The 21277-nt window shown below is 40.7% G+C and overlaps 1 protein-coding gene across 1 annotated transcript in view; it reads right to left on the bottom strand.

Moving 5' to 3' along the window:
• LOC148038561 (beta-galactosidase) overlaps nt 1–16563 on the bottom strand; it is a 106916-nt gene extending 90353 nt beyond the window's left edge. The window contains exon 1 of the mRNA XM_087673518.1: nt 16361–16563. Coding sequence (XP_087529644.1) covers nt 16361–16446 — 86 coding nt within the window. The 5' untranslated portion in view covers nt 16447–16563. The remainder of the gene's footprint in view (nt 1–16360) is intronic.
• Nucleotides 16564–21277: the final 4714 nt, after the last annotated feature.

The raw sequence follows: 21277 nt of genomic DNA, 5'->3' as shown, positions 1-21277 counted from the left end.
ATCAGCCTAAAAAGAGGCCAAAACAACAAAGAAAGGGCTCGAAAACATTGGCACAACGTAGGAAATTGATGGCTACAAATAAATGTTTTATTTGTGAACAGAAGAGTCACATTGCAAGGGACTGTCCCAATAGGAAGCAAGCTGGAAAATCAAAAAATCAGGGAGATTCTAAAGGAAAGAAGCCTAAAACATCAATGGGATTGGTGCCCGATGTTGTTAGTGATCAGCCCAATGATGATGCTACTAAGTTGTGCAGAGCATGGGGCAAAACTAGGAATCAACATACATTGATTTTCTTTGATAATGATGCACGAGCCAACTTCATCTTTGTTGGCATGGCCACCCGTCTAGGCATCAGAGAGGATGAGATGGGACCCATGGGGGAAGTTAGAATGGCATGTAAAGGCTATGCAAAGCCTGTCACACCACTCATTAGAGAGCTTCAGTTGCACATACAAGGATATGTGGATAGCGAAGAGTTCTTCATTGATCCACTTGAGGGTTGTGATGTATTGCTTAGTATGCCACGGTGTGACCGTATGCATGTAGTGATTGATTCTCGTGCAAAAATTATCACTATTCAGCATAAGGGAAAGGTACTCACACTTGATGTAAAGTTGAAAGGTGAATCTATCCCTCTTGTATCTGCAGCTGCCATTTCTAAAGTAACGAAAAATCATCTTTCAACATACTTGGTTTTTACTAAGGATAAAAATGATAGTGAGAATGTTGGGAACACGTCTAAATTAGAGAAATATTGCATATCATTTCTGAAAATGTATGCTGATTGCTTCTCTCAGTCACTTCCAGGGCAGCTACTGCCTGAAAGGCCAGAAGATCATGGCATAGATCTTATCCCTGGAAGTAGCCCACCTAATAAGCCACCCTACTGAGTGAGTGCAGCCCAAGAGGAGATTATGAGTCAGGTAAATGAGCTGTTAGAAAAAAGGTTAATTCAGCCTAGCTCGTCTCCTTTTTGTTCTCCAGTGCTTTTGGTGCAAAAAAAGGATAGTTCATGGCGTATGTGCATTGATTATCGTGCTCTAAACAAGATCACAATAAAGAATCGCTTTTCGATTCCTCGAATCGATGATGTTATGGATAGATTGCAAGGGGCAGCCATATTTAGCCATATACATTTGAAAAGTAGGTATCATCAGATACACATTAGACCCGAAGATGTGCCTAAGACAGCTTTCAGGACATCTTTTGGATTATATAAATTTCTTATTATGCCTTTTGGACTTGCAAATGCTCCTGTCACTTTTAATCGGATGATGGATTGTATCTTCACGTCACATAGAGGATTTGTGGACACTTTCTTCAATGACATGATTATCTACTTAAAGAACGAGGCAAAGCATAGAAAACACTTGGACATTGTGTTCAATGAACTGCGTCAGCATAGACTAGTTATCAATGACAAGAAAAGTGAATTCTTCTTGCATGAAATCCACTTTTTGGGGCATATTGTATCAACTGATGGTATTCGCATGCACCCTACAAAGGTTGAGGCAATACAATCATGGCCACCTTTAAGGAATTTGCATGAGATCCGCAGCTTCTTGGGTTTATGTTCTTACTACAAGAAGTATGTACGCAAGTTTACTGAAATTGCATCTCCATTGCATGCCTTACACAAAAAGGATGTGCCATTTAGATGGACAGCAGTGAAAATTTCAGCATTTGAAAAGTTGAAGGAAAAGATGACTTCGGATTCTATGCTTGTGTTGCCCGATCTAAGAAAGTCATTCATAGTACAATGTGATGCCTGTGGTAACAACATTGGGGTTGTTCTTATACACGACAGCTGAGTTGTGGCTTATGAGAGCCGAATTATCCATGGTGCAAAAAAGAATTTGCAAGTCTATGAGAAAGAGCTCTTGGCTGTAATTCATGCACTGTCTACATGGAAACATTATTTGTTGGGGGCTGATTTTACAATGCAGACAGACCATCAAACTTTGAGGTACTTTCTAACATAGACAAAGTTGTCAAAGAAGCATATGAGATGGGCAAAGGCAAATTTTCTCTCTATGTTTCATTTTTAGATTGTACATATTGATGGTAAAAAGAATGTTGTGGTTGATGCACTGTCACGTAAGCCACAAATTTCAGCCGTCAACATCGTTTATCACACTAAGTTGGATGCCATGAAAGAGCAATATGTTGTCGATTCGGACTTTGCTAATGTTTATGATCAACTTTGCAATGGCCAAAGGCATGAACGCTTTGTGCTAGATTTCTAATTATGCATGGAAAGCAATTAAGGCCTAGAGTTATCTCTGAAAGTCATGTTCCTTCATATGCAAGACACAGAGCTATTGATGCCATGGTTAAGGCAGTGAAGCATTTCTTTTATTGGCCAGTGTTGAGGCATGATGTAGAACAGTTTGTTAAGGCATGCATCATATGCCAAAAGGTAAAGCATAACAGGCAAAAGATGCCGGGTTTATTGCAGCCCTTGCCTATTCCAGATAGGCCTTGGCAAAGCAATGCAATGGACTTTATTTTTGAGCTTCCTAAGACACCTACAGGGAATGATGGGATATGGACTATCATTTGCAAATTTACCAAACAAGCCCATCTCATTCCAGTGAGGAAGAAAATAAAGGTTGATCATATAGCACGATTGTTTTTGCAGCACATCTTTAAGTATCATGGTATACCAAAGTCGATCATTAGTATCGAAACCCTCGGATGGTCAATTTATTTTGGAAGGGCTTGTTTGAAAATATGGGTACCACGCTGAAATTCTCATCATCCTTCCATCCGCAGACAAATGGTCAAGTCTGAGGAAGCAAATTCCACAGTGTTAGATCTTTTGAGGTACTATGTTTTAGACTATAAGACACAGTGGGAGTAGTATTTGCCCTTGGTTGAGTTTGCTTACAACAACACAGTACATAGTTCTACGAGCAAAGCTCCATTTGACGTGGTTGAGAATGGCAAGAAGATACCACCTATTCTGCAAACTAAGGATAAGATCTTTAAGGCTGATCATTATGTGGAAAACTTGGATGTAGCCTATGCAAAGATAAAATATGCACTTCAAAGATCGCAAGAAAAGCAAAAGAGGGCAGCCAATCACCACAGACATGCTTTGCAGTTTGCAGAGGATGATTATGTATTGCTGCATTTTGAAAAGGCAAGGCTGAAAAAGATTAAAGGAAGAGAAAGATTGTATCCGAAGTTGAGTATGAGATACTATAGGCCCTTCTAGGTGTTGGAGAAGATCAGTGATGTGGCATATCGGTTGACATTACCTCCACATTGGCGGATACACAATGCCTTTCATGTCAGTTTGTTGAGGTCTTTTCATGGTGATGTACCAAAGGATATGTCTGCTGAAATTCAGCCTGAGGTTGAGGAGCTAGATGGGATTTTGATACCTAAGCAGATTTTGGCACATAAGGAAAGAAAGGTCTAAGGTAAAGTTTCCAGGAGATACTTGGTGAAATTTCAAAATTATTCACCAATGGATGCCAAATGGATGGAAGAGGATGACTTGGCAAACCATCCTCAGTTGTTGCAGCTTTACCTAGATGCCTTTCAATTAGAGCCGACTTTAGTTCGGGCTCCGCCAAGTTCAGCAAAGCAAGGGTCCGAAGTATTGCCTAATGCTCAAGGGGGAGGTAGCACTTCCACTCCTCCAGTTATGGATAGCTCTCGTATGTAGTGGATCTTGGATGTATTCAACATGCATCCAAGGTACTGCACTGACAATATGTTTGCCATGAGATCACTACCTAGTGTACTAGTCACTGTGAGCTGTATGCAAATGAGTATGAGTTTCACCCTAGCACTGGAACTATACTTTTGCATCAGCTTATGATCAATTTAGCATGAATTTTGCCTCAATTTGGAGACAAAAATTCTGATCAGTTTCAGCTCAATTTTTTTTCAACTTGAGATCCGTTTATGGTCACTTTTTGGATCAGTTGTGCATCAGTTTTTGCACTGATTACTGGTCGGTTTTTGCAATGAGTTTGTGATCAGTTTGGGGTCACATTTGCAATAGTTTGTGATCAGTTCTCAGATCAGCAAGTGATCAGTTTATGATCAGATTATGCTCAGTTTTCAATGGTTTGCATCTAGACCCATGGACAACAGCATATGTTATGATGCCATTGATGTTTTAGCCGTGGGTTATGCATGGTTATATTATGCTATGGTCTAGTTTTGCCAGATAAGTTGAGCTCATGAGAAATGGACATGTCACATGATAATCTGGCAATGATTTTAAGATTCTTTGTGAGTCTTCTGTTATGTTGGCTGCTAATTTTCAGCATATGTTGGGCATATGGAATGGTTGAATAGCAGTACACAATGTTCTATTGACTATGATGCCCTATGGAAAATTCCATTGTAGTACTTTGCTTTTATGCATTTGGCAGTGCAATCGAGGACGATTGCAAGGATTTCAAGGGGGAGGGTTGTCATGAGAACATGTATTTTTGAAACCTCACTTAACATGTGGATTAATTTTTAATCACATGGTTAAGTAAATGTTGCACATGTGAGGCGTAATTGGGGTTAGAGTAAATTTACGAGCTCGGGACTTGAGGAAATCATGGGATGTCAAAGGCAAAAGTTGCTATGAGTTATGCCACACAAGTACTTGGTGGTATCTGGTGCCAGTTGTCGGCCTAGGTCATTTATTTGGCTATAAGTGTCAGTTGGTGATACTACAGAAGTGGCGTTTAATGGTACCTAACACCAATCTGATAGTCAAAGATGACACAAAGACACTTGGGAATGGAAGTTGCCTAGCCAATTTAATTATTGGCCAATCAGATTATTTTTCAAGGACCGAACTAATTATTAGATTAATTTTTAATATTTAAAGACTGAAAATTAATATTTAATTATGGATAATACTGAAAAAACCATTTGGAAAGGCTGCTACTTAACAAAAATGCCCAAGCAAGACTAAAAAACGTCTTTAGAGGCTGGAGATAGGCATTTTTAGTGGATTCGGCTTCCAAGAGAGAGGGAGGAGAGGCTGCTAGTCTAATTTCCAGCCATTGGAGGACCTTCTGAGGTTGCCAAGGCCAGGAGAAGACCAATCAACAACAGGAGACAGCATCTACAAGTTGTTGAGATAGGGCAGTAGCAGTAAATGATTGATTTTCTTCGGTTCTTTGCATCCACATGCTGTTATGGCAGGGCAGTAGCTGCACTTGACTGATTTTCAATCATTCTTCCCGACAAAACTCTGAATTTTTTCTCTCTACAGCTTTCTCTCTCATCTCCTAGCCATTTCACAACCTTTGCTCTTAAGATCTCAACATTTGAACCCTTGGAGGCTGAGAAATTACAAATTCTTATGCTATAAACCCTATTTTACAGCAAAAATTAGGGTTTAGCAATAGCCTTGGGAAGCATGCTAGAAATTGGAAGCTCCAAGACTTGGATTCAACAGAGCTAAAGGTGAATTTCAGCTAAATTCAGGTGGAGGACTAGCCAGCCATTGAATTTGAGGCATTTCCATCGTCTATGAAACGGGTGAAGGGCAATTAAGTGCCCGAATCAAGAGGCAAAATAGATTGAAGACTTGCAGGTCACTTTGGACAGCAAGGGGAGTTTGGATTGCGAAGGGAATCGGGAGAATCCCATTGTAAATCAACTTCTTTTTCAATAAAGCTAAAGAAATACCGAAAGAGGCGCCAATCGGGTGTGCATTGTCCAAGATCAGTAGGTAACTTTGTATTTTTTAGATTTGCATTAATTGTTTGCTACTATAATTAAGTTATAATCAAGGATTTACCACCCATCCACGGAAGGAAGGTTGGTTACAATACTCTAGTCTCCCCCCATCCTATCCACACTACTCACCACTCAACATGCACACTCCAATTGCTATGGTCAAGAATACTCATTGCTTTTAGTAATAAGACTCATTCCAACAGGTGAAATTTCATGACTTGGTTAAACCTCATGCAACAAGTGCTTGATCCTTGATTAGCCCACCATGATCATATCCATCAATGAAAGGCTATACTCACAACACTACAATGAATATTGAGATGATGCATGAGTTACTACCTGAGTTCACTCAAAGCTTCAGCTTTTTCTCCTAACATCAAAGCATTGGGACTCATCTCATCAACTGCTATACCACAAGAGGTCAAATCCAATATATCAATCTCAATTGCAAGCTACAAGAGTTCTTCATTAAGGAAGGGGAAGTTTTGAAGGTCAAGATGGGAGAGTATAGGGGACTTCTTGTGGAGTTCACCACCACTCGCTCACTCAAGTCAAATGGCGATCAAATCACATTGTTGTTAAACAAGTTGCCCTCTAAAAACTTCCACTTCATGTAGCAAGTCACCTCTCCTCCTACCTACTTATTTTTTTGAGTGTCACCTCTTGCGTTATGCAAGGTTGTATGATTGCATACTAGCAAAAGAAGAGGGATGTCCGCCCTAGCCAAATGAGCAGCCGTCCATGTTGGAAATGTGCACCTAGGACTATTGTTATTCACCCTATCTGAAATGGGCATGGAATGCATAGGGAAACAGACGACTATTAGTATGCAGGCCCAAAAAGACCATGATCAAGACTAAGAGTTCTAATCTCCACCTAATATGTATATGGTGAAAGTTGTGTAAAAGGAAATAACAGATAGAGAGTGTGTTCAAGCTCTAGATGTCCTCTACAGTCTCTAGTTGAGGCTCATAACTAGGAGATGAACACAAAAGAAGACAAAGAAAAACGTCTACTAACACTTCTTGAGCCACAAAAATAAAGGCATGCATTAATCTCAAATTTACAATATCGTTGGGAATCAAGGGAAGGGGTATCAATGGGTAAGATGGCATGGAGATGTAAACCACCCCAAGAAGGTAAAGGGTTGTCAACAAGGTATGTGAAGAATCAAAGGATGAGTAGAGACCCCCTCAAAAGCTGAAGAAATGGGATCCCTTGTGAAGAAGAAAGATAAGCCTCTGTTGGATCCCCCTCGATGAGAGATAGGGAAAGTGTCTAATGATGAAAGAAATTCCACTGACAATGCTGAAGAAGGTATCTGGGGCTCCAATGGAACAAAAGCTAGGTAGCTCCCAAAGGTGGCCTCTCAAACCTAAGTCAAGGAGGGAGTGGAGGGAGGGGTATCACACACTGAATCTCCTCAATGTCTGCATTAGAATCGATGTCCGTGGAGCAATACAAGGGAGGTGAGGAAAGAGATAGCTCCTGAGGAGCCATGGGTGGGTAACAACCACTGTCACTCAATTGAGCGAACTGCGAAGCCGAAGGAGAGCAAGGAGTCCAACAGCCTCCCTCTCTCTGGAGTGGATTGACGAGACAATACCCAACAGCCATTATCTCTTAGTGGAGCAAACTACAAAACTGGTGGCCAAGTAAATAGGTCTTGCCTTGCAAGAGGAGCACCCAATTGAGCTAAAATAGACATTACATGCCGAATTAGTCATTTAAACAGCCCCAAAAATGCTTAATTAATGAAAACCCTAAAATGGTGCACAATTCGAGAGAGTTTTAAAATAATATGGTATGAGGTCCCGAAACTTTCTATAAATAGGCATGCTAACCTCCATTCAATCCAATCTCATTCTTGCAGATTTCAAGCCCTCTAGCTTCGCTGCCCACACCCCGTTCGCAAAGGACATCTAAGCCGAAGCTGCCCGTTGTTGTCTGCATCCATTAGGTGTGTTTGCAGTTTTTCCCTCTCCTCTACCTGTCCCCAATATTGATCCAGCACCACACACTACTACGTTTGCTGTTGTCTGACATTTGGAGGCTATCTTTGTTGCATTTCAAGATCTGTCACGAGTATACCACACTCTCCCACTCAACACCTTTGCCTCAGTCCTCCAAACACGAGAGTTTGAGATACAATTTTCGTTCCCTGCATGGTTTGTTTGTTGCATGAGCATTGTATATTCAATGTTCAATCATTCATTCACATTCCATTGTGTTCATTGTTTAAGTTACCCTAACCCAAACTGTGTGTTTTTGAGTTTATGCTTTGTTATATGCCTTTATTTATGTTTCTATGTTAGGGCATTCCTTCACATGGTATAAGAGCAAGGTTCTCTTTCACGAAACCCCGGTCTTTGATCTAGAAGCCCTTCGCAAGAAGCAAGAACAACATGAGGGCAAGATGACTTCAAACACACCTTCGTCACATCATCATGATGCTCCCAAGCCTAGCACATCGAGAAACACGACGGAGTGGGCTTCACAGCCTGCTCTTGCATCCAACATGGTCAGAGAGTCTTCGAACTACCATGGAGTCCACAGACCATACAAGATCTCACGAGCCGAATCATCCTCATGTATCAAGCTCAACAACAAATTGAAGGTAAATTTGAGTTTTCCCCTTTAGATTCAATGCACCGGTCTAATGATTTTGCAAGAAGAACGGAAGCTCCACAAAGAACTGGCCATCCTAACATAGAAATTGGCATGGAGTACAAACCATTTTCCTCTCACCCACCATCATCTCCATCCTTACCTCTTTCATCTTTTCCACACACTTCTCCACCTTCATTCACTCCTTTGTTACCACTTCACAATCTTGTAAGTTTACTTCCTCTTTTCTGCAAGATACTGGCGATGCTCATGATAAAGGAACTCTTCATAACAAGCATTGGTTCATAAGCCCTAAAGAGGACAGATTTTTCTTTTTGAACTCAAGAAAAGATGAACAAAAATTGCAAGAATCTATGGTGAGTGCTCCTTCTTCATCTTTTCCTTCAAGTTTTACATCTCATAGTTAATTTGATTTTGGTGATTCATCTTTTTCAGCATTTGCATTTAATGGACAAAAGCACATTTCCCACATCTACACAAATGATAAATCCATTGAATCTCCCACCCATCCCACCCACTAGTTCCGTTGCACTGTCCTCTCAACCTCCATTAAGTGTACCTTACATATTATCACACATCACACCGAGGGGTCCTTCACCTTTAGACACACCTTTTAAGACCTTTTTCTCAATCGGGTGGTGTCTCCATGATGGAGGTTCATCCTTCCATCTCCACACTTTCGTGTTTTTCATGGCTTGGGAATGCCACCTAGCCTTCACCAAGTGTGGATCAGTTAGTACCAAAGTTTGCCTACATGGTATTACCTCGTGGACCTTCTGTTCATTTTCTTATGCCCTAGCCAATTGTTGGACAAGGCTTACATGTCCTGATGCCTCCACCTCCACCGCCACTTTCTAGAAATATTCATGTTCCAGTGCCTTCACATCAATTGGCACCCATTGGACCCATCGCATCAATTTGGATCATGAGCTCCAAAACTTTAAAATCACTGACCGGGATGACTTGAAAGTCAAGTTGGCTAAGTATCGGTGCCTTCCCAACCACCGAGTTCTCTACCATGGAGGCTCCTAAGTCCTCAGACAATCAGGTCACATTGTTTCTAAATAAGCTGCCGCAGAATACTTCCAATATGTACAGCAGGTGATCTCACAACCCACCATGCCCACATTCTATGAATTCGAGAGTCAACTTCTACATTGTAGTCCACTGTTCTATCAATTTCATAGTTTGACCTCTATAGAGGGGGCTCTCATTGCTTCTTCTCTGAAGGGGCAGCAAGGGATGGGTAAATAAAATCAAAATTTCAATCAAAATCAAAAAAAAAAAAAAACCTCAAAATCAATTAAAATCAAACTAGTGTGACCCAAGGAAACTCCCAGTCATCTCTAAAACTCGGGTGGCAAAATGTACCAAAGAAAAATCAACATTGTCAACATTGTTAGAAGGCTAGCCACTTTGACGACAAGTGTTGTTCAAAGGCAAGAGGCACACCACCAAAAGCTAAGACTCAAACCCCCACCCCTCAATCAAGCAACCCCCAATAGGGGAGGCAAGGTGGTGACAACCCTCAAAAGGGGGAGTGGCAAGGCTAGACCCACACTACCATCATAATCGACGACGTTCTCAATGCCAAAGGGCATGTCTAATTGGTTTGCAAAGCCCCACATCGTCTCTATAGAGACATTTGAGGATGCAAGTCTCATCCACATCTACGAGTTGCCTCCTGACGAGGTGACTGCAAAGGCCTACTTGTCACAAGTGAACACTTCTGCTACTCCTTGGATTGTGGACAATGAATCTAATCATACGATCGCTATCGAGGGCATTTTCATTCCCCAAGCCCTTGCAACCAAGCACGTCCGAGTTGGGAATAACTCCTTTGGTCACAATTCAGGCTCACGGTCACATTAGTATTGCCACTGATCGGACCTAAATCGCACTACATTGAATGAAGTAGACTATGTCTCCCAACTAGGGGTGAACTTGTCATCCATTCAGCACCTTTGCTAGGTGGGTCAAGTAGTCTTCTTCACAACGACCACAGTCAAGGTCCTTGACTCTCAAACTGGTTTAGTGATTGCTCACAATGAAGCACAGCCTAGTAGCCTGTACCACATGACACCTTCCAAGCTTTAGCCACTACACAGGAGCCTATGAGCACTAAGCATCTTTGGCATTTTCTCTTAGAACATCTAAGATACTACTCTCTTTATGAGTTGTAGCCTCAACAAATGGTTGATGGCCTTCCACGCCTAAAGCTATCGCATGATATCTATAAAGCTTGTCAACTCGGAAAACTGCACTGTACCCCATTCCCTCAACAGTTTACACATAGAGCTAAGGTGCCTCTTAGATTGATTCATATTGATCTTTGTGGGCCAACATCCTCCGCCACCTTGAATAGCGCACTATATTTCTTTTTTATTGTGGATGATCATTCTCATCCCATGTGGATGTACTTTCTCAAGTATAAGTCAAGCATAAGTCCGATGCCTTCACATATTTTTCTTCTTGAATATTGCTAGTGCATAACAAAACTGGCCATCGTATAGGATGCATGAGAAGTGATAGTAGGGAAGAGTTCACCTCCCATGAGTTTTCCAAGTTTCTACAGGAGGATGGTATCACACCAACTCCCCTTCACAGAATGGAGTCGTAAAGCGTAGGAATCGAACTATCATGATCATGACACGCTCTATGCTGTTCGCAACAAAGCTCCCTAAGCGCTTTTGGGTCGAGGCTATTAACATTTCAGTGTACATCCTCAATTAGTGTCCAACTACAACTGTCCCTTAGAGGACTCCGTATGAGGCATTCGTTGGCTCTCGGCCTATAGTTTCCCACTTTAGAGTCTTTGGAAGTTGTACTTACACACACACCTTTGATTATGTGATAGGCAAGCTCACTCTCCGAGCTAATCTCCTGATTTATTTTTTGGGGATGGAGGTAGTTCAATCTAGGAGCACTATTTTTGTGTCATTATAAAAGTACGCTCTTTAATCAATGGACTAGTATTACACAAATCAGACATGGCCTATAGCCCTGCATCTTGATCCCACTATCAATCTTTCTAAGGATACCCTAGGTCGGCACTTAAACGAGCACACCTATAGATTTGTGGTAGTAAAGCTTCTTTGGTCGATTCACACTAGGCCAAATTTAGCTTACTCAGTTACTTTGCTTAGGCAATACTTCACTACACCTAGAATGTCACATTGGATTGCATGTCTTCATGTTTTGAGATATTTGCGATGTACCTATTCTTATGGCCTAATTTATGCATCTAGTTTATGTTTGTAGGGGTACACTGACTCTAACTGAGTAAGAGATCCTGACGCCTGGCATTCCCATGGCAGCTACCTCTTTACCTTAGTCACAGCACCCATCTCTTGGGCTTGCCGTAAGCAGGAGACAATGGTGGCTTCCACAACCAAGGCCGAGTATAGGGCTCTTTTTTATGGTACTATGGAGGCTATCTATTTGAGGATCATAGTGGTAGTGCTTTAGTTTCCATGCGACTCTCCCACCATTGTCTATTGCAACATTTTACACGAGCATGATCACACTTGCATTACCTCTTGCATAACTCCAATGAATTGGCATTCTTTTCTTCTAAACATGCATATGTACATATTTATTCCTTTTCGATCTTTTGAAGTGGTCAACTCTAGATCCACCATATTCATGGCATTGTACATAGCAATCTCCAAGGCACTTTCCCTTGCTTATTAGCTTCACTAGCTTGCTTTACGCACATCTTTTCTACCTCTCCACATATCCACCATATTTGCTTTACACACTACTATTCTAATTTTTTTACCGTCAATATCCAATATTAGTAGGGATAACTTGCTCCTTTGGTGAAAGCCTTTGGGTCTGGCTGCTAGTCTCCCATGTGTGTTACTTAATCAACCGCCACCTCCACTTTTTGAAATAATCGTTATCAAACCACAAAAAAATAAAAAAATAAAAACAAAAAACCCTTTGTCCGATGCCCTGGTCTCTCTAGAGTGACCACTTGGACTTCCTTGGTAAGATAACCATCGCCTCTGCAGTCTTTGTAGGCCATTGGACAACAACCATGCACCCTTGTCCAATGCCCTAGCTACTTTAGGGTGGGATGCGTTGGATAAAAACATATAAAACTAAAAACACTGAAACCTTTGAATTGGCCTTCTTTTCTACCTCAATTTTTGGGCCTAAGGGGAGATGTTGAGCTAAAATAGCCATTACATACCAAATTAGCCACTTAAACAGCCCCAAAAATGCTTAATTAATAAAAATCCTAAAATGGTGCATGGTTTGAGAGAGTTTTAAAACAGTGCACGATACAAGGTCCCAAAACTTTCTATAAATAGGCATGATACCCTCTATTCAATCCAATCTCGTTTTTGCAAGTTTCAAGCCCTCTAGCTTTGCTACCCACACCCCATTCACAAAGAACATCTCAACCGAAGCTACCCGTTGCTGTCTATATTCATCACGCGCCTGTTTCCAACTTCAACATCGAAATCTACATCAATTTCTGCTCTGTTTGCTGATCAGCTACATCATCTACAATTGGCGACCTACTGAACTACTACATTTGTGATCTACGGCTGCTGTTTGGACTGCCACATCATTATACCTACGTTTTTACTACCCTCAGCCTACCACGTCATCATACCTGCGTTTTTGCTGCAATCCAGCCTACCATGTCATCATCAACTTGTGTTTGTAGGTTTACTCTCTCAGTTGCCTGTCCATTCTGGCACCACGCACTACTATACTTGCTATTGTCCGACACATGAGTAAGACACACTCTCCCACTCATCACCTCTACCTTGGTCATCAAAACACGAGAATTCGGAATACAATTTTCATTTCCTACACGGTTTGTTTATTGCACAAGCATTGTATATTCAATATTCAGTCATTCATTCAAATTCCACTGTGTTCATTGTCTCTGAGTTACCCTAACCCTAACTGTGTTATTTTGAGTTTATGCTTTGTCATACGCTTTCATTTATGTTTCTACATTAGAGTATTTCTTCACACACCCAGTGGTTGGTCCTTCTATTTGGGTAGAGGCCGTAGCACTGGAGTGGCACACTGGTAAAGGGAGGGTGGGAGGGAGAGAAGGATAAGGGTATCTCCTAATGATGTAGTGGAATATAGGGGGAAAAAGGTAGAGGTGAAGCCGAATCTACAACCTTTATTTGCCTTCTCCGATGAAGAGGATCTTTAGCTCTCGAAGCACCTCTGCTCTAATACCATGTCAAAATAATATATATGCTTTGATACAATGTCAAAATAGTGTGGCAGAACGGTACACACTCATACCATATTAGAGAGAGAGCAGAGTTTGCAAGGAGAAATAGTATACGATAAACATTGAGAGAAAACTCAAAAAACACAGAAGAAAATAATAAATGATGAATCACTGAATCATGCTGCACTATCTTGTTTGATCACGTAGTAGCAACTGAAGAATTTTTGCACTGTAGAGGGAGCAAAATACAGTCCTCCAATAGTAGAATATCAAACGTAATGCTAAACAGTGAACGAAAGAACAAGCCGCTGTAAAGAGAGCAAAACGAAGTCCTCAAGAGCTATCAGAGATGAAGGATATGCTAAAATCTCTCCGAGATGATGGCTGCTATCAAGGCGACTGTTGGGCAACCAACTCGAAAAGAAAATGCAAGAATATCTAATAAAGATCTCTTCGTGTAGGAAGTTGGAGACAAGCAACTATTGGGCAATCCTTCGAAATTGAAGAAAACACGAAAACGCAAGTATCTGATGTAGGGCTGATAAAGAGGATGTAACTTGTTGTAAACTGCCTGAATCTACTGCAAACAAAGCCTAATGATGAGGTCGGGTGAGGAGGGCTGATGCCAAATGATGTAGGCTACAAAAGGCCAAGTGGAGATGGATGTAGAAGCCACAAACCATAATGTCCTCCTTGTAGGGTGTGAAAAGCAGTGGAGAGGATGGAGAAAGGAGAGAAGAATATGGAAGAGAGTGACAGAGTGTTAGAAGGAATGAATGTGTGGGATAAAGAATAAGGGAAGTCAATGCCATATTTATAGGCATAAATTGTCTCGAGTGTGGTGCCCCAACTCTCTCAAGTAGCATCCACTAGAGTATCTCAAGTGGCACCCCGGCTCTCTTGGGAGGCACCCAGACTTTGATTGATGATCTAAATAAAGCCTTTTTTGGGGCTATAAATGGAAAGCAAAATAGGAGTGAAGCAAAGGAAATATATTGAATGACTTGGTTTCTCAACAGCTAGTTAGGTGTAGATCCCTTACGTTAAGTTAGGTTGAATGGTTGTCTTTCCTCGTAGCTCTTCCAACTAAGGTGTTTCATCTTCTACCTCTTATCATCAAGTTCTTGACACCTTAGAGAACTTCAACTCCTCCTCCTTGGGCATCAATATCCATGGTTTGTGAGGGGGTTGTTTTCCCCACATGGTACATTCAGCTTTTGGCTTGTCTTCTTTGTCTTTGACATGGACATCCCTTCCCCATGTTTATCACTTTGCATTCATACAATATTTATTACATCATAAAAGGGCATTTGGGAAACTAAAAAATTTCCTTGCAAGGGCACTCTCGAATGAAACCCTTTTTCGTGAGCATACACCTTATTGTATTCCTTTTGCACAGCATTGTGTTTTATAATTTGGGCACTTGAATGGATAAAAACATACAATTGTGGGCACCCCTCTGAGCACATCTATGTAGCATGTTCCCTTTTACCTAATTGAGCGCAGCATCATGAGCTTTGAATGCTCACATGTTAAAAGGCTAGATAAATTGGGTTTTTAAATGGAAGTTAGGGTTTGTTCAAAAAGAGAGAGAGCAGGGGTAAGTAGATGGGGCTTATAATAAGATGAACGAGGAAACATTTCATTTACTCTTCTTCCTCTCTTCTAGTTTCAATTACCATGGACAAGATGAGAAGCTAAGGGTGTTCCAAATGCTTCTCTTTGCCACCAGTATTAGTATTCAAGTAATGAGCCATTTTGGAAGTAGTTCTCTATAATCCTTGTTCAAGAGTTTCAACTATGAATGCATATGATCCACCACAACCATAAATAAAACACATCTTCAGCAAGAATTGTGGGGATGTGCATATTGCATTGCCAAGAAGAGCCACATAAGTGGAAGTAGCAAAAAAGGGAAACACTAATAAGGAGGAGGCACTACATTGGATATATGGCCATGCCGACACCTTGTTGTAATTTTGGTTCTCTCTTCGAGATTCTTAGCTTTTTAGCTTTCACTATGGATCACTATGGACATAGATCTTTACAGTTTACACTTTGATTTACTCATCAGTCATACTTTGACTGAACTTTTGATTGTAATCTATATGAGACATCATCCCAGTTGTACTATACTATCTCCCTATCTATCTAGTTATTTATTTATAATATCTTCTCTCTTTCCATTGGAACGGCCAGCATGCACGAAACTAGTAGCACCACACCTGTAGGTTAGGGAAAAGGTATAATAATGGAGAAATTATACCTATCTCAGCCTTTAGTCTATGCCATCATCACCACCTTCACCCGTGGCACAAGCACATAGTTCTCTTTTCGTACCAATGCCCGCGACACTCGTGCAATCAGCTCAACGTTTCAAAAAGCCCAAAAATCCCTCTTCAAAAAGACAAAGTTTTGGAAAGATATCATATGAAGATTGAAGGAAAGATAGACCAGTGTTAAAAATATTCCTCCTCGATAGGATAAGAACAATTCATATATGGATCAATTAAGCAAATGTATAGGCACATGTAATATCTATGTCAATGTAGAATGAGAAGGACTCGTGTATGACTCAAATAATAAGGAGAAGTTGTCAAAATGCCCCTACTATTTGTGGAAATTCCCAAAAATCCTCAAATCTCAACCTTGCATTTTTTGTGGTCAGACTACTCTACGATTCACGAATTAGAGATGTTTTGGTCATTTACCCAATGCGCTATCCCAACTGGGTGGAACTAATTGTGGACAAAGACATGCTCAATACACACTCCCATATCCAATATGTGCTCGTGCTCTCTCAGTTCTTACCTAGAGCGAGAAGCGAGCTGGTCCGGCCGATTGATAGCCGGTGGTACCAAAACCACAGGTGGAGGTCGCCGTTGCGCATTCCCCATCACTTAACGCAGTTCCTTCCCTCCCGTCTCTTCGTGCAGGTTGGACGCTACTTGCCTAAGAAGTCCCTTATTTTGCTTTTCTTCTCACTAGGCTGTCGACGACACACACACACACATATATACAGAGTATTTTGCTTTTCTTAATAGCCTTCTCAACGACATATATAGTAAGTGTCCCATAAGGGTTTTAAGCCGGAAACGGTTTTCCAAAAAGTTTCAAATTGGGAACTCTTTCCAAGAAAAACTAAAAATAAAAACGTGGCCACATAGGGGTTTTTAAAAACCCCCCCTTTTAAATATTACAAAAAAAAGTCCCACCCTAGCATTTCCTTTGAAAGACCCGGGGTGTTGTAGATATGTCTTCACTAGCGTGTTTGGCATATGTGCTACGCTATTGTAATCTTAGATTGGATGCTAGACACCTTGCGCTCAACTTCTATCGCTTTACAAAGCAATTCAAAATTCCAAGAGATACTGCTAATGGTGCCTGCAAACGTCAACTTCTATCGCTCTACAATGCAATTCAAAATTCCAAGAGATACTACTAATGGTGCCTACAAACATCAAGCCTATCTCTACTTCCAATGTGCATAGATAAAGTGCCATCGCTCATGACCTACACGAATCATCTCACAAAGAGTTCAAAAGGGTGCAGACATTAAATGTTGAATCTGGATTCAATTTAGGGAAAGCATATACATGTGATGGCCTACAAGCTCTGCAATCAAATGTTGAGAAAAAACATGCTAAATATGAAATATCACCACATGCTAGGATTGTTGTGCATGGTTGAGGTTGACCATCAAATATGATCTAAAATCCTTCTCACTTAAAAACTTTGCATGCTTATTTGTCAAGTGTAGTCGATATGGATGCCCCCTGTCCTCTAGTTAAAAAACACGCTCATGTATTGTGTATGATTGTATTGGAAAAACATGTTGACGATGAAGGAGATGATTTCGATGCAATGGTACTTGATACCACTTCATCAATAAGTCTTCATTCATTTGGACACATGGATTGCAATCCTATGTATACATGTGTCTACCTTCTAGTGAAGGTAGTGTAGGGTATAGTTATTGAAAGACATGCAAATTTTCCTTTATCGAACTTCTATGTCAAGCCTCAATCATTGGATTGGTGGAATTTTTGTGTTCAGGCCATGAGAGGAGACAATGCTCGATTTTGAGAGGTCTTCTGTTTCCCCATTTCCTTGTTAATGTGGCTAGCAGATTTGATGCATGTACACCTAAAGCAAGAAGACATTCCCTTCACATTCACTACCATTTTTGGAAGGGTTATTTTGGTTGAGAATATGGTGGCAATAATTGTGCTTCTGCTAGCAAGTGGAACACGCTACATCTAGAGAACAATTTGGTGTTGGGAAGTCCATTGTTTCCAAGATTGTCCACAAGTTCGTTGATGCAATCTTAAAGCACAAGTCATGCTTTGTGCATTAGCCTCAAGATGCCAAGAACTTAGCAAGGGTTAAAGATGGCTTTATGCTTTTTAGAGGACTGCCCAATTGTTGTGGCACACTAGATGTCACCCATGACAAAATGGGCAAACCGAGAGGTGTTATGTATCTAACTAGTTTGACAGGAACAATAACTACTCATATGTGTTGTTGATATGGACTACGACTTCTTGGATGTTTATGTGGGATGGCTAGGGGCCACACACGATGGTCACATATTCCACAACTCTAGATTATATGCTTGTGCCCTTAGCGGCAATGACTCTCTAGGCCACAATTCACAAACATCCATTGGGGAATATGTAATCGATGATGGACGATTTTCTTTGCATGACTAGTTGATGACACCTTATAAACTTCCACAGACTAAGTTGGAAAAAGAATACAACTACGACATCACTTCCACATGGACTGTAGTGGAGCGAGTGTTTGGTCAATTGAAGCAACAATGGAGGTATTTGAATGAGAAAATATCTAGACCATCCCCAAAGTTATTGGCAAAGTGCATAGTGACATGTTGTGTGCTACATAATATTTGCATAGAGGGGGATGAGTCCATACAACATGTTTTTGCAAACTTTGTGCAGCCTACATTTCCTCAGTCATGTCCAATAATATCTTTCAACACTAAAAACCAAAGAGATTGCTTGGCTCACTATGTTTTGTGCAAACCATCCTAGCTTTTTCTACGTCTTCACCTTTCCTTTTTTCTTGAGTATGATATTCAATTTTTGTTTTTGCCAAATCAAATATTTGAAACCAAAATAGCCTTATGTTATGTGGATCGTGCAAGCCATATACGATGAAACTTTTTTCCCACCTGCAAAAAGCTAGTGCAAGGAACAAATTTTAGAAAACAAAAGCTAGAAGCAAATAGACAAAGGTGCTCAACAAATAGAACTCTTCATTGCAATTCCAAAGCCTAATTGCATTTGAATGTATCAAAAAATGTGGTCTCCAGAATATGTTGTTGACATGAATCAAAGCTATCTATAGACTTTGTCAACAAGCAGAGGGTGTGTCAGCCTCATATAAAAGCAAATGGATGCCGCTAGGTTGCGTGTTACATCATTAGCCTTTTTCTCATTCTACCAATGAGCCATGCCATTCTATATTTGGTGCTCCATACACTCCCTTTGTAAAGGAAGGTTTGCATCCAAAGCCTCTCACTCCCATGTAGCATGCCTTTCCTCAATCTAAGCAAAGTGTTTGCTTGGTTGTTTCATTATTTCATCTAAGCCTCTTTGTAGGGTGGTTCAGTTTGGCTTTCAATACATGTGTCCCCCTCGTTGTGGAATTGTTGGGTGGAGGTTGCTCCTCCAGAGCATCATCTCCTCCTTGTACCGCCATTGATGGCTCATTGCTGTTGTTGGCACTGCAACTCCTCGTGCCGATGTCACTACGATAGCAATCCACAAGGGCAAAACATGTCATTAAAAAAATACTATTCGTAATTGAATTGCAAAGTTTTCTTGCCATGCATAGATTAAAATTTATAGTGTATAAATGAACCTAATAATAGAAGCTCTCTAATACCTGGAGCCTTTGAAGAGGTGTCCATCACATCATCACCGAGATCAACAACTCATTGTTTCCTAGTATGACTTTCTATGGCATCATAAATGGTAAGGTCAAATGAAATTGGAAGCTTCCTTGACTTCTTCTCTTGAGAAGTCATACACCAATAAGACGAGTGGCTTGATGGTATCTATTTCTCATAATCATACGTTACCTTCCATTCCCTATGAACCACTAACTTTTGCAAGCTTTAGTTTCTACAATGAACAAGAAAACATGGCCCTTACATTGACATGTGAGAATATATGGAAATAAGCAAGGCTGAGAACATCAAAGCACTCCAAAGAAACTTTAACATGACCACCCTATGACAGTAAAACAACATAGATATGGCAACCAATATGATCAATTATGGAGCAAGAAGATAGAATCCCAATCTATTGGAGGGAAAATTATTAGTGTACTTATTTTGTCAAATAAAAGATTTATCGCATGTTTTATCGCAATAGGTAACAAAGTCTCTCTCTCTCTCTCTCTCTCTCTCTCTCTCTCTCTCTCTCTCTCTCTCTCTCTCTCTCTCTCTCTCTCTCTCTCTCTCTCTCTCTCTCTCTCTCTCTCTCTCTCTCTCTCTCTCTCTCATTCGTCAATGAACAATGACTTCATTAGTAAAAATGAACAAGACCTCATAGTAACAATGACTTAATGCTAAAAAGAAAACATTAACATGTATACATTACAGTTGTCTAAAGTGCATATGCCATTCAAACATATAGTTTATGTATAGCTTGACTCAACTTTTAGATACCTAGAAAGCATCGATACTTAACCAAATCAACAATTAATTTCAAAGATATGAGAGAGTAACTAAAAATTCAATTAGACCTAGAGATCTCCAAAATTAGCCACCCAACTACTCATGTTTGAACAAAGTGAGTGAGTGAGTGAGTGAGTGAGTGAGTGAGTGAGTGTGTGTGTGTGTGTGTGTGTGTGTGTGTGTGTGTGTGTGTGTGTGTGTGTGTGTGTGTGTGTGTGTGTGTGTGTGTGTGTGTGTGTGTGTGTGTGTGTGTGTGTGTGTGTGTGTGTGTGTGTGTGTGTGTGTGTGTGTGTGTGTGTGTGTGTGTGTGTGTGTGTGTGTGTGTGTGTGTGTGTGTGTGTGTGTGTGTGTGTGTGTGTGTGTGTGTGTGTGGAAGGCCTTGCAACATTCAAGGCTACTCAATCTATACCAGTGGGTTTACCAATGATGTGTGCAAGTTTATTGTTGATGCACTTCCCTCCATTGATTTGGGCATATCATGTTCAACATACTTAAGATACCACTATCCATGATGTACCTAATAGTTAAGATTATAATTAAGATCAAATGGTGCAAGTTATGACATACATATCACGTGTTCCATTTGATTGAATTCCCTCTTTTGACATCCTTACCCTGAAGCTTGCAACTCTCATGACCCCTAATTGATGCTTGGTCTTTTCTTGTGCCTCATGCATTCTAGATGTCCTCCTTACAGTGATAATGATGATATGTGCTTATAAAGACATGGTTTGTGTAAAAGTATTCTTGCTAATAGAGTGAGGTATGTGAGTGAGGCTCTAAATCAGGATGTTTTTGTGAGCAAGCCTTATGGGTGAAGCCTTATTTAAGGGGCATCTTCAACAAATTGAAAGAGGCTCTAAAGTTCATATGGGTCGAGAGCAAGAGGAGAGTGGCATGATGACATATTATAACGAAGATGACATGGGGAGTGGGGGAGCCATACCATGCTAGTCAACAAGTGGTGTCATTGACATTTCGGGTATTTAGAGCCTTGACCAAGTATTGCCAACTTAATTAGC

Source organism: Lygodium microphyllum, chromosome 3, assembly GCF_053477565.2.
Source record: "Lygodium microphyllum isolate KBCC chromosome 3, Lygodium_microphyllum_v1.1.10, whole genome shotgun sequence".
NCBI lineage: Eukaryota > Viridiplantae > Streptophyta > Polypodiopsida > Schizaeales > Lygodiaceae > Lygodium > Lygodium microphyllum.
Note: the sequence above shows the minus strand (reverse complement) of the source record. Positions and strands in the feature narration are given on the sequence as shown.